At 44.0% G+C, this 13,928-nt stretch overlaps 1 protein-coding gene across 1 annotated transcript in view; it reads left to right on the top strand.

The window, feature by feature from the left end:
* Window positions 1–2,925: 2,925 nt before the first annotated feature.
* Window positions 2,926–13,928, top strand: part of NARS1 (asparaginyl-tRNA synthetase 1) — a 44,135-nt gene continuing 33,132 nt past the window's right edge. The window contains exons 1-4 of the mRNA XM_061615313.1: window positions 2,926–3,089; window positions 5,490–5,533; window positions 5,929–5,969; window positions 9,731–9,781. Of these exons, the coding sequence (XP_061471297.1) occupies window positions 9,739–9,781 (43 nt within the window). The 5' untranslated portion in view covers window positions 2,926–3,089; window positions 5,490–5,533; window positions 5,929–5,969; window positions 9,731–9,738. The remainder of the gene's footprint in view (window positions 3,090–5,489; window positions 5,534–5,928; window positions 5,970–9,730; window positions 9,782–13,928) is intronic.

Raw genomic sequence — 13,928 nt, 5'->3', positions numbered from 1 at the left:
ACTTAGGGGGGTGGAAGTCCGGGGATTGACAATAAAGGGACAGATCATTCATGAAAAAATTAAATAAAGGTGGGGCTAGTATGCAGCCTTGTCTAACTCCTTTTGTTGTAGTAATGGGGTTTGTGAGATGACCTTCACGACTACATCTAACACGAAAGGATGTGTGGTGGTGCAGACGGCTAATTAAGAAGAGGAGTCTCTTGTCGATCGTAGATTTTGCGAGTTTCGCCCATAGTATCTCCCTAGGGATGGAATCAAAAGCCGATTTCAAGTCGACAAAGGCAACAAACAGGCCGTTACCCCAGCGGTTCTTGTATTTTTCAGCTAAGTGATTTAAAATCACACAGTGTTCTATCCCAGACCTACCTTTCCGGAAAGCTGCCTGCTCCCTCCCAAGGATATTATCCTCCTCCAACCAAGATGAGAGTCTCTCTTTTAAGTAGCAGGCATATAGTTTGCCAATAATGGAAAGGAGGCTAATTGGGCGGTAATTTGCTGGGTCCTCTTTGTTCCCTTTTTTAAATATAGGGATAACTATGGATTCAAGCCAAGACTCAGGGAAGCATCCGGAATTATTGATCAGAGTAAAGAAATTTGCTAGAAGAGGGGCCCACCAAGCTTGGTGCGCCTTCAACATTTCAGAAAGTATGTTATCAGGTCCAGGAGCTTTGCCGGATTTCAAGCTAGCAATCAAATCAATAATTTCTTTTTGGGTTACAGATGGCCAAGTGGGAAGATTTGTTAAATTATCAATAAAGGAAACAGCATTTACAGTCTCGTTGTTTGCAGAAAAATATTTCTCCCAGAGGTATGGGGAAATGTGGCAAGGGGCCGGATTTAGTGGGCTCATAGAACCAGAAATCAGCTCCCAAAAACACTTCGAATTATTTGATCTGGAGGCTTGAATTAGGGCTTCCCAATCTTCATGCATCACCTGCCTTTTTTTGATGACTATCATATGCTTGTAGTATTTTTTGATAATAAAATACTCAGGGGGCAGGGTGGTTAAATTTTGGTGTCGATATTGAAGGTATAGCCGTCTCAGCTGTTTCTTAGCATCAAGACAGCCCTTATCAAACCATCTGGGAAAACCAGTGGTAGGAGGAGCCCTGAAGGAAGAAGATGGTGGGATAATAGAGGCTTTAAGTTTGGTAATTAAGGAGTTATACGCTATTGACGCTAAATATGAATCAGAAGCATGCATGATCTCCCTCTGTAAGGACAGGGCAGAGGGGGAAGTGAGAAATAAGGCCACATTAGAGGCTACTGTGGGAGTCCAAAATGTCCTTTTATGGGTAGGGTGGATTAGATTTGCCATTGGTTTATGGGTAAGGAGCAAGTGACCGCGTTCTGGTAGATAAAAGGAAAAGGTAAGGGGAAGGTGATCACTATCCTGTCTGGAGCCGACAGAAAAGTCCGAAATAAACCTGAACAGGGAATGCGAGATCAAGGCGTAATCGATGACACTGCACCTGAGGCCAGAAATGTAGGTAAATTCCGCACATGAATCTATCTGCTTATGACCGTTCAACATTATTAGGCTGTGTCTAGCAAGGAATCGGTATAAACATATTCCACCATAATTTATCTTGGGGTCCTTGGAAGTCCTAGCATAGCCTGGGAGGTATGGGGCGGTGTCCTCGCCCCCCCAGAGGTTTGAAGCAAATAGCGCATCATTGTGGGGGCCAGACCTGGCGTTGAAATCACCCACAACAATGAGAGGAGCTTTGGGGAATTTAGCCTCGAGTGATGTTAGATAATTGGTAAGAACGTCCCAGTCACAGTCAATTTGTGCCCGAGAGGCATGAGGGGGAATATAAACATTTACTAACAGAAGAGAAAATGTGCTAAAAGATAATAAAACAGCCTGTGCAATGTTTTTACAAGGGGTTAAACTTATAGAGCGAGCTGTTACAGAAGTAGAAATGAGTATGGCTAGGCCTCCTTTGGGTCTGCCTTTGGAACTGGGTTGGGAATAGGTCGCTGGTAAACATGAACAAGAGAAACCATCCACTATTAATTTAAGGGTACACCACGTCTCCTGTAAGAAAATTAAGTCAAATTTGTTCAGAAAAGTAATAAAGTCAGGAATTTTTTGTTTGGCATTCCACCCTGCAATGTTCCAGGAGAGAAGGTGGAATGTAAACTTAGGTGAGAGAACAGAAACCTGGCATGCATTAATAATTGGATTCGTAGGATGAGAAATTTCCTTTGCTGTATAAGATTTGCAGAGTGAGTGCTGTGGTGTCCTGAAATGAGGGTTTACCAATTTTTCAGGAGATTCACAGGATAGAATCGGGTTTTTAGAATTTAATAAGGGTTGTCAAGTCAGTTCAGGAACCTCATGTACTATCACATCACATATTGTGCTAGGTCTACAAACATTTGAGTAACAATGTGGCAGTACCTTTAAGGGAACTTTCAGAGGAGAAACTTGAATGCTGGATGGTGAGTTCAGTTCATAGTCCTCCAAGTATCTGGAACATGTCCTTTTTGCCCTTAGATTGTTTAACAGATTCTGCATTTTGTTTATGACCTCACTTTGTTCATTCTCAGTGAATGTATGGAAACTATTTAATAGTTCCTCCTCTCCCTCACAAGCAAAGTCAAATGCAAGATCTTGATTTTCCTTACTGTTTACCAGAGAAGGAGGTGACTGTAACGGAACGAAAATGGGAGCTGGTGGTGGGGAGGAGCTTACTTCATCCAAAATAATAAGATCAGAGTTTATGGAGTTAAGTGTTTCAAAGTTTAATGTTTCTTGTGCTGGGGGAGTCAAAGGGGATAAATTCTTTTCCAGCATAGTTGGTCCTAATGATAGAGAAGAGCAGTTCATGTTTAATGTGCTTTTAAGAGGAAGCTGTTCCAGGAATGGATCCAAGTTTCCAGAGTTTGATATATTTTTGCTGCTGTTCGAGGAAAACTTCCTCCTCTCATGTGAAGAGATAAGGTTTGTTGTTGGAGTTCTCTTTGTGAACAAGGAAATTGGACTGGCCAGGTTTGTGAAATGTCTCTGAACGGATATTCCATGGTAGCTGAGAAGGGATTTATTTGCAATTATCCGTGCTGTTGTCTCAGCCGATTTAAAGGTAAGTAAAGCAGACGTTTTTGTTGAGGGGTTGTAAAGGAATTCCACATACGAGATATCGTCAGGCCGTAAATCCATTACACCTAACGACTGGAGGGCGTAACACACTCTTTGCTTCCTGATGTTTACTTTTTCTTTGATGTTAAGAAGAGGAAGATTCAGCAGTGCAAGTTTGTTTGAATTATATTTGAGAAGCCAATTCCCATTTGTATTCTCTCGTCGTGAAATCTTGTTATTGGTAGAGCATATTCCGCTATAGGACCTCGGGTTGGGGTGAGTAAGTAGCTCTGGAAGATTTGGACTTTTTTTGCTTTCTGGTAAGGCTTTGCAATAAGATCTAGGGGGTGTTCTCGCTGTAGATGAAGCAGATAAATTCTTTGTTTGCGAAGCTGTTTGCTGTTGAGCTTTAAGTACTTTAAAAAGTTTCTGAAAGTTCATCTTCTTACTCCTTGGCGGTTTGTAATTTTTTATGTTTTTGGATTTTTTCTCCTTATGTGCAATACGAGGTTTCTTTCTGTTTGCACACTTCAGTGTTGTTGTTGTTTTGTGGGGGGGAAGAGTGTAGTTTAGGCTCAAATATAGTTTGGATAGTTCTTCCATAAATGATTTTAGAAGGTTGTTTGTTTCTTCCAAAAAAGCTTTGATGTTTTCAGTCTCTTTTGCCACAATGGCTAATTGTAACTGCAGACATTTTTGGCCAGTTAGAAGTAGTTTTTGGCCAATTTGTGCCAGTTCCGTGGTTTCAGTAACTTCTGTAGAGCAGGCAGAAGATGGCTGTGATTGAGTAAAAATGGGAGTCTGGCTGTCGATGTCTGTAGCATGCACAGTAGACAGAATGTCTAAGGGGGAATGTAAGTCAGTGTCCTTGTACAGAGAGGAAGATGGCGTCTCCTTGCTTTCAGGTACCTGCAGCAGAGAGTTGATCAGACTAGGTGTATGCGTCTGCCCAAAAAGGGGATCTGTGGATGTTCCATACACCAGGCTTTGTATAATTTCTGGGTCATCCCTTGCCTGGAATTCCTCACTCAAGCAGGAACAGAATTGTTCTGTTTCGATTTGGGAAGGGGTTTTCTCAATAGATCGTGACGCATTTCTCTTTGTCTTATCCGCTTTGGTTGGTAAAAAGAAGTTTGTAATTTTAAGCTGTTGATCCCCATTCCCAGATTCTTCCAAAACCTGTTCTGATTTATGGTCATGTTCATAACATCTTTTCCTTGTTTGAACCATTTTAAAAACTATAAGGTTTGCCTTTTAAACTCTAAGATGAACGGAGGTATAATTATAAATTGTCGACTCCAAGGCTAAGTAGTTTTATCTTAGGAATCCTTAGATTTTGTTATGGTAAATTATATTCCTTGAGTTAGTAATGCGAAGCAGAGTTGTGACTCACCGGCTGATAAAGAGTCTGTTTTCTTGCTGATAAAATGGTTCCATAGCCTTCAAAAAATAGGTGTTGTTGATGCTGTTAGGTTCCAGAATAAAAATTTCCAAAGAATAACTCTAAAGATAGCAAAAAAAGAGGCGAGGTGGGTATGAGCTCCAGAGCTCGCTAGTGGACCTGCCTGCCAGCAGCCATCTTCCGAGAAGCAGGCCGGGCTCATCCATACTTCTGTTTAATCTGCAAGGGAAGCCCCTGAGTCTCCATGAATTCTCCCTCTTCCACATGAAGGTTGGCCTCTAATCACTGCCTTCCCACACGTTTCCCTCCCTTAATCTGCAGTTTCTCATACAAGTTATACTGTGAAAATGAGAGATTATACGGAAGGATGCCGGTTGCATTTTCTCGCATTTTCACCTCCCTCCCCATTTCCTGCTTCTTTGGGGTACCCTCATCCCTCTCCCTTCTGATCTGAGCAAATCAGCAACACAACAAGATGAGAAGGAGGGAGGGGGAGTTTGTCAAGAAAAAAGGGCATGCCTACAAGTATGGATGAAGAAAAGGTTTGATTCAAGTGCAAAGAAAGTGCAGAGCAGTCAGGTTTGGACTACAAGCGGACAGTTCCAATAAAGAAAATGTGGGTTTTCAGTATGGTCTGGATGAGCCCAAAGATAAAAATTACATCCATTGCTTCAGCCACTTTTGTCTCTGGCCATGCCCACCACTGGATGCAGTTGCCAGAAGATTGCCCAGGACAGAATCTGGTCCTCAAGCTGAAAAATGTTCCCTGATCTAAACCAATGAATCTCCAGTAAATTGGATATAAAGGAAGGTTTGATGCCAACTTGAACATATTAAGAATGCATTTTAGGGTCACTTTGTGAGAAGATGCTTCATGTTTAATTGGAGGTGGATATACATCACAGAATATCCCAATATTATTTTTCTGCAAGAAACACCTGGCTCTATTGAGATTATAGCTCTCAATTATCAATAACAGGATTTTTTTCTTATTTCTCATAGCTGCTATTTACTGGATGAAATTTTCAGATGGTCTGTCATCCAAGGTGAGCACCTTTCTGGGCTGGAATGAAGCTGAAGTCAGTCAAAGTGAGGCATGGCTATTGTAGATGTTCTTCTAGGCAAAGGTGTAAGAACACTGTTGGTGAATTATGCATATGGTCGAAAAGTGCATCTTCCAGTGCATCTAGCAACTGCGGCAAAAGAAAAGCTTGGTGGGCGGGTAGGATGCCTAAACTAGCTTATATTAGTGTGATCTACAACAAGCAGAAAAATCATGAAGTGGTCTGCCAAGACCCAAGGCAATTTTCAAGTGGCCTGTGGGGGGGCAGTTTGGGAATCACAGACCTAGCAGATTAGGTAGGCAGCAAACGTCCCCTAAAAGAATAACAAAAGGCCCATCTATTCATTATTAATGTTGGGATGTATCTGTTTTTTATAGGAGCTGGCACAACTGTATGAAACTGAGCTGAAATCATTGTGGTAAGAAGAATTTTTAGACAGGAATTCTTCTTAAATGCAACAGTCACTAGGCTGAGCATTACTCCCTGTTGGTGCCTTCTGGGTGGATCCCTAGGCCGGAGACTAGGCTGATCAGAAACAACAGGACAACATTCTCTCTGTGGATACTTCAGGTTTAACATAATAATAATTAAGGTTGAAATGTTATACCTGGGTGTAAACCCCACTGAACTAGATGGGGCTTATGTCAGGGTAGATATATACAGGATTGCGTGGTCACTTGAGAGGGTATGGTTCTTCTAGAACAGTCGAGGACAACAAGCAAGGTTTTCTCCAAATACTCCCACCAGCTACCTGGGACAATCTGCCTCTGTACCCAGAAGCTCCTCTTGATGTCTTCCTGGCTATCTGGACAGTTTAGCCAACTTAAAAAAACCACTTGTATCACTTCCCTCTGGTAAGAGACTTACACAGGGCTGCGTCTGAGTTCTCTCACAATTCTGTCACTCGCTCCCTGAGCCTGTTCTTCCTCAGGCAAGTATAACCAACACACTGGGTATTCATATACAGGCCTCCACAGTAGTGGCACCAGAGAAAAATGTATGGGGGGGTCACAGAAGGGGCAAAGTATATTTATAGGAGAGCAAAATATTCTAGGTGGGGGGAGACAAGCTCCTTGTTTGGGGGGTTTGCCACTCCCTCTTTGGCACTACCCCTGCAGTTTTCCCCTCAGCTAAATCTCTGGCCTTATTCTTCAAACTGCCCTCCTGAACCAACTCCCTATCTCCTCAACTAACTCTGACTGACTCTGCAACTGATAGTTAACTCCCAACTGACTGGAATTTCCAGCCAATCAGAATGAACTGACCTGATCCAGGCCACAGCTAGTACATTCTAAAAGTGATCCCTTCCTTTCTCTCCCGTCTCAGAACCTGTCACCAAGCAACCAACCACTAAGCAGGCTTGTGACAATGTTAACAACACAAGGCCTCATGACAGTTACAGAGGCCCCAGAAAATACATTTTTTACCCTCTAACACAAAACACAACATATATGCAGAATTTCTCCAGTGTCCAAGAGAGACCTCCCAAGTCATGGGCCAATGAAATCCAAGCCCTGCCACAGAGCAAACATGGTTTTTTCTCTGAGGAAGCCCCCACAGCCAAACTGCATGCTTGGAAGCAGTCATTAGTCCCCACAGTAATTGCATGCTTGGAAGCAGTCATTAGCACCCACAGTGGGTCTGCAATATAAAACCCAGCTCCCTAAATTCTGTTGGAATGTATGAGGTTCAACTCCAGCTTGTGGGTTGAGGCTGCATGGGGCTAAAGGCGTAGCTAGAGAGGAGACCTCTTGGTTGCTAGGCTATACCTATATCTTTGATCTCCTGCTGTCTCTTCCCTTCCTGCTAGACTGATATGCAGAAGGATGTTGATCTCAGTTCCTTCCCTCCTTCCAGTCGTCTTCTTTCTCAAAAGGGGAGCAGACATATTTCCTTTGTCTCTCCTCTCAACCAGCATGAGGGCTAGCGCTGGGACCAGTGCCGGCTGCTCCAGCATAGCTAGTTAGCTAGATATAGGACTCTTTCCTATCAAGCATGTACTTCCAGAATAGTTATTTCTTACTTTAAAGCTTAAAGTATCTGTCTGACTAATTTGCAGAGAAGATAGAATCTTAGCAAAGATTCAAACACACACACATAAGCTCGCTCAATACTCTCTGTTCCGCTACGCAACTCTGCAGGGTCCTACAGGACATTGGGCTCAATGTTCTATAAATTCCTCCTTTATTGATTTCATATGGAAGTGACACTCCTGCCTCCTTTGCTAAGTCCTGGTCTGGCAGTAGGCTAAGTGAACTCTTGCCCACATTCACACCAGTCATTTATTCCACTCTAAACAGTCATGGCTTCCCCCAAAGAAACATGGGAAGTGTAATTTGTTAAGGATGCTGAGAGCTGTTGTTGTTGTTGTTATGTGCCTTCAAGTCAATTACGACTTATGGCGACCCTATGAATCAGTGACCTCCAAGAGCATCTGTCATGAACCACCCTGTTCAGATCTTGTAAGTTCAGGTCTGTGGCTTCCTTGATGGAATCAATCCATCTCTTGTTTGGCCTTCCTCTTTTTCTACTCCCTGCTGTTTTCCCCAGCATTATTGTCTTTTCTAGTGCATCATGTCTTCTCATGATGTGTCCAAAGTAGGATAACCTCAGTTTCATCATTTTAGCTTCTAGTGACAGTTCTGGTTTCATTTGTTCTAACACCCAATTATTTGTCTTTTTCGCAGTCCATGGTATGCGCAAAGCTCTCCTCCAACTGTTAGGAGACCTCTATTCCCCTGACAAGAGCTACAGTTTGGCAGAGTGGTTTAACAGTGCCTTCCTCTTCCCAGAAAACTCTTGAGATTTGTAGCTCTTTGAGGGGAACAGAAGTCTTCTAACAGCTTTCAGAACCCTTCACAAACTACACTTCCCAGGATTCTTTGGGGGAATCCATGGAATAATAGTGGAATAAATGTCTGGTGTGAATGTGTCCCCACGCCCAGCACCAACCTTGGCACCCATTCCAAGCCTGCTGCTTTCCCCTTGGTCCTTTTTTCAGGTGGGAGAGTGGGTGCCGGGTGTGTGTGTACGACTTTCTCTTTCCCAAAATGCAATTAATTAATTACATTAACATGAGACATTGCATCTTGGAAAAGACAAGATACCTCTCACGTAAAAAAAGCACCAAGGCCATATAGCAGTGGGGGTTGGAGTGTCTGTAAGCTGCCATGTCCTGCCTGCCCCCACATGGCAGAGGCCAGCAGCCACTTCTGGAGAGAGTCCGATGTCCAGTGTTGGTGGTGATGGTAGGCTGAGGGGTCACATTGAACCCGGCAGCTCTGCAAGTCTGCGCCAGGCTGCCAAGAAAAATATTTGATTTTATGTATTTCCACCCTGGGACCTTCGGGTGAAGGGCAGAGTATAAATGTGGTAAACGAATGAATGAATGAATAAAGTTGGCATATTTCCGCCTCTTTTCGCTACTGTTCTCTTCTGTCCAAAGGAAATCCTCATTGAAAACCAAGACGACTACGGTTGTACCTGAATGGCCAGCCTGCGTGCAATATTCTGTCAGCGATGGAGGGACATTTGTTTGTTAATTGCATTGTTCTAAGCAGATGGTTGTAAAATTTGTTATATATATGTACGGGTGTGTAATAAGTTTGTTGAGATTTTGTATTTGGCCTTCCTTCTATTTTCAAGCCCTTTCCTAGTGATCCTCAACGTAGAACTCATCGTTTTCACAGCTGTATTTAACAATCACAGATAACAGTTATTGGAAAGCCGCCTTGTATATCAGGATTGCAAGAGAAGAGCAGGGCAAAAAAAATATCTTAGCGAATACATCAATTACCCATGAAAAGATTGCGCAGGAAACGGAACCGCGCCCACTAAGGGCTCTGGGTCTGCGGCTGCTATTGCACTCGCTCTTTTTCAAGGGCCAAGGGATCAAGCTGCTGCGTGCAAAGGCCCTCCAATCCGGGCCTTCTGCATGTCGCTTCCGACGGCCCTGCTTCTCCTCCGGGAGGTGTCGCTGCGCGCAGTGGGTGGAGGCAGCCGAGCCGAGCGCAGCACCGGGAGGAGCGACTGCCGCAACCAGTCTCGCTTTGCGGCAGGGCTGACTTGTGCAGCGTGTGCCTGATGCAATCTTTCTGTCGGGAGGCGTAATCGCCGGATAAAAGGGAAAGCAAAAGCAGCCGCCGCCACCTGTCTCCTTTGGATTGCCCCCTTTTGCAGGAGCTGCGATGTCTGCGGTGATCATCGAGAAGGCGGGCCAGCTGGCCCTAGGTGAGTTTGGCAAAGAGAGCCTGAAAGTGAAGCCTTTAAAGGCCCGGTATGTCTGGGAAGGGAGAGAGGGCTTCATCCATTCATTTTTTTAAAAATAACAATATAATTAATAAATCACATCAGGTTGGATTGTGTAGCTTTTGAATGGGACAAAAGAATCGTGTGTTCCTTCCTTTATTGCGTTTTGCATTGTAGTCAAACTCTGGTTTTGACGGATAAGGGCCACCATCCGCACGCGCTGATTTCCCCCCTTCCACTTATTCATTCCATCCATCATGCCAGATTTCGGAGCAGTGTAGGCCGTAAGCCATTGAACTGCAAGCTCTGTGTATGTCAACCCTTCCTCCCTTCCGTTCCTGTGCAGCTGCCTCAAGAACTGAAAGCACCACAAGGTGCTACTAAGAAGAAAATTGCCAATTCACAGCCGTCCTTTGTCTCGGGGACCCCTTGTCAGAAATCTCTTTGGGAAGAGGCATTAGATACTCTAGGGCTGCTGATTCTATGAGGGGAAGGCTCCATTTTCTCTGCTGGTCCAATAACCGCTTCCGTGTGCTTTCCTATTCAGGAGCTCGGTGTGAGAGGATAGGCGGCTCTTCATCTTCCCTTCTGTCAGTCCCTGTCGGTAAAGTGCCGTGTAGCAATGAGTTAAGAAATGCAGCAGGATTTATCCAGTTGGGGACTGAAAGAAAGGGAGGGTAGGGCCCATCTTGGTTGATATGCGGTGGTACTTTGCAATAGGGTCACACTATTGAAACACGGCTTCCCCCAAAGCATCCTAGGAACTGTAGCTTACTCCTCACACAGCTGCAGTTCCTAGTTCCCTTAACAAACTACAGTTCCCAGGATGCATTGGGGGAAGCCATGTGCTTTAAATATATAGTGTGGATGTGTCCTAAGTCTCCTCCTTCCCTCTGTTACTGATGCCCAGGTGGTGAGTGCTGTGCCTTATGCAGCTAAAATGGCACCATCCAGGCACAAGAGGGAGGTATCTGCAGGCCTAAGGTTTACAGAAGTACAATAAGATTTAGATTGTAAACCTGTGGGCAGGGACTGTCTTGGGTTGATTGATTGTATATAAGCCACTCTGGGAACCTTTTTGGTTGAAGAGTGGGGTGCAAATGCTCTAAATAATAGTGATAGTAGTAATAATAATAATCTTTAGGGATAACATCCTCAGAGGTGGGTCCCCAAAGCAGCCCAGTAATGATTCACTGTGCAAACATACTGTTGGGAGGGGGAAATGACAGAAAACAGGAAGGGACATGCCATAGAGTAGCTATAATCCTGCACAGCAGTACTCTGCACAGCAGCATTTTGTTGCAGATCCTTCTTGTCATTTCCTCCCCAGCAAAGTGAGTAATCTTTTGTCATCTGGGAGGGGGATTCCCCAAAACAGAGAACCACAGCAGCTTGAGGGGAGAGCACTGGCAGTTAGTAGGCCTGGTGGCATTAGGCAGGGGGTGGGCGGCAAATGGGGAGGGGCACACTGTGGGCCCCTCCAGACTGGTGTTTTATTGTGGGTGTATTCTGCATCATGTTTGTAACACAGTCATAGTACATTAGAACACAGTAATAGTATGCTAGTGGTGGATTTATTCTGCTTTACTAGCTGTTCTGTGATGCTTCTCCAGTTCTACCACATACTGCTCTCTGGAGGAGCAATAGCGCAACGAAAGCAGGACAGAAATAAACCAGAACATTTGTGATATAAAAAGTTATGGGATTTGAGCAGGAAGTTATGGGGTGTGCGCCAGTTGAAAGTGAAGCAGTGTGACCGCTGCAAAATGTTTGCAGGAACAAACAGTTAGTGAAAGCGGGATTGTACGATCATGAGCACAAATCATCGTGAACGTGCAATAAAAAGAATGACTGGAGCGACACTGAGTGGAGTCCTGAATAGCTTGATGAAGTATCCTGCAGCAGGAGAGAAGTTGGATTCATGTACTCTCTAACCCGATTTTCCCTCATAGCATTTTGTTACAGCACAGGGAGCTGGAGATACAAACATGTCTCTCCCAGTGTGGACCTGAATGCTTTACTTGGTATGTTGGAAAGTTTTATGCTTTTGTGCCAGACCAAGGCATAACTAATGTGGTGCCCTCCAGAAGTTTTGGACTGAAACCCCATCAGCCCTAGCCAGTGTGGCCACAGTGTGTGATGAGGCTTGTAGTCCACAACTTCTGGAGGGCAGCACATGGGCTATCCTTGGGCCAGGGGCTGTGGTTGCAGCTTTTGCCAACCTGGTGATCTCCAGATGTTTTGGACTGCAACTCCCATCAGTCTCGGCAAGCACAGGTTGGTCTGAAGGGACAGGATAGCGATGGAACCTTGCTGTAGGTGGTTTCTGAGAAGCCTGTGCGTATTGAGCATTGAACTTGTCAAGGATTATCAATCCCTTGGCACAGTCATTAACCAAAACGGAGACAATAGTCAAGAAATTAGAAGAAGGCTAGGACTAGGAGGGCAGCTATGAGAGAAGTAGAAAAGGTCCTCAAATGAAAGATGTATCACTGAAGACTAAAGTCAGGATCATTCAGACTATGGTATTCCCGATCTCTATGTATGGATGTGAAAGCTGGATAGTGAAAAAAGCGGATAGAAGAAAAATCAACTCATTTGAAATGAGGTGTTGGAGGAGAGCTTTGCAGATACCATAGACTGTGAAAACGGCAAATAATTGGGTGTTAGAACAAATTAAACCAGAACTAGGAGGTCACTGATTCATAGGGTCACCATAAGTCAAAATCGACTTGAAGGCACATAACAACAATAGTTCAGCTCTATTGAAGAAAAGCAGGATATTGATGCCATAAACAAAACTGGATGCCTGTGGGATATTGGATTCTGATTTTCTTTCCAACCCTTTCCCTTGAATAATAAAAAGAAGCAATAAGTAAATAAATCAGCCTTCCCTTCCTTCTCTGTAGCACTCAAATGATAAAATTTGAGTGCTGATATGATAAGATTTAACTCTCAACTGGCACTTCTAAAGGAAGGTTTGGTGGAACAGCAGCAGCATAAACCAGAGCTGCCTTTTACTGAGTCAGACCACTGGTCCATCTAGCTCAGTACTGTCTACACTGACAGGCAGTGGCTCTCCAGGATTTCAAACAGGGTTCTGTCACATCCTTACATAGAGATGCCGAGGACTGAACCTGGAACCTTGTGCATGCAAGGGAAATGCTCTACCACTGAGCTATGGCTCCATATCTTCCCCAAACCTTCTACACTCCGCTCTTGTTGAAACCCCTCAACAGCGGTAGCCATTGTGGTGCCCTCCTGATGTTGGGTTGCAGCTCTCATTGGCCATGCTGGCTGGGGCTGATGGGAGTTGGTGCCCTTCAGATGTTGCTGAATTCCATGTTGGCTACCCTTGCTATACAGAGTTATTTTTTTAGGAAAGTGAAACAGAAAGTGGTGTAGATAATTGTTTTCATTAGTAGCAGGTCTTAGGCGTGTTCTCTCGGTTATCAGTAGAAAAATACATCCTTTTTTGTTTGTTGTTGAAAGAAAAATGCAATTCAATATAAACAAGTGTAAAATTATGCATATTGGAGCAAAAAATCTTAATTTCACATATACGCTCATGGGGTCTGAACTGGCGGTGACCGACCAGGAGAGAGACCTTGGGGTTGTAGTGGACAGCACGATGAAAATGTCGACCCAGTGTGCGGCAGCTGTGAAAAAGGCAAATTCCATGCTAGCGATAATTAGGAAAGGTATTGAAAATAAAACAGCCGATATCATCATGCCATTGTATAAATCTATGGTGCGGCTGCATTTGGAATACTGTGTACAGTTCTGGTCGCCTCATCTCAAAAAGGATATTATAGAGTTGGAAAAGGTTCAGAAGAGGGCAACCAGAATGATCAAGGGGATGGAGCGACTCCCTTACGAGGAAAGGTTGCAGCATTTGGGGCTTTTTAGTTTAGAGAAAAGGCGGGTCAGAGGAGACATGATAGAAGTGTATAAAATTATGCATGGCATTGAGAAAGTGGATAGAGAAAAGTTCTTCTCCCTCTCTCATAATACTAGAACTCGTGGACATTCAAAGAAGCTGAATGTTGGAAGATTCAGGACAGACAAAAGGAAGTACTTCTTTACTCAGCGCATAGTTAAACTATGGAATTTGCTCCCACAAGATGCA

The sequence above is a fragment of the Rhineura floridana genome, chromosome 1, assembly GCF_030035675.1.
Source record: "Rhineura floridana isolate rRhiFlo1 chromosome 1, rRhiFlo1.hap2, whole genome shotgun sequence".
In the NCBI taxonomy this organism is placed as follows: Eukaryota; Metazoa; Chordata; class Lepidosauria; order Squamata; family Rhineuridae; genus Rhineura; species Rhineura floridana.
The sequence above is the reverse complement of the archived record's forward strand: the minus strand, read 5'-3'. Positions and strand labels throughout refer to the sequence as shown.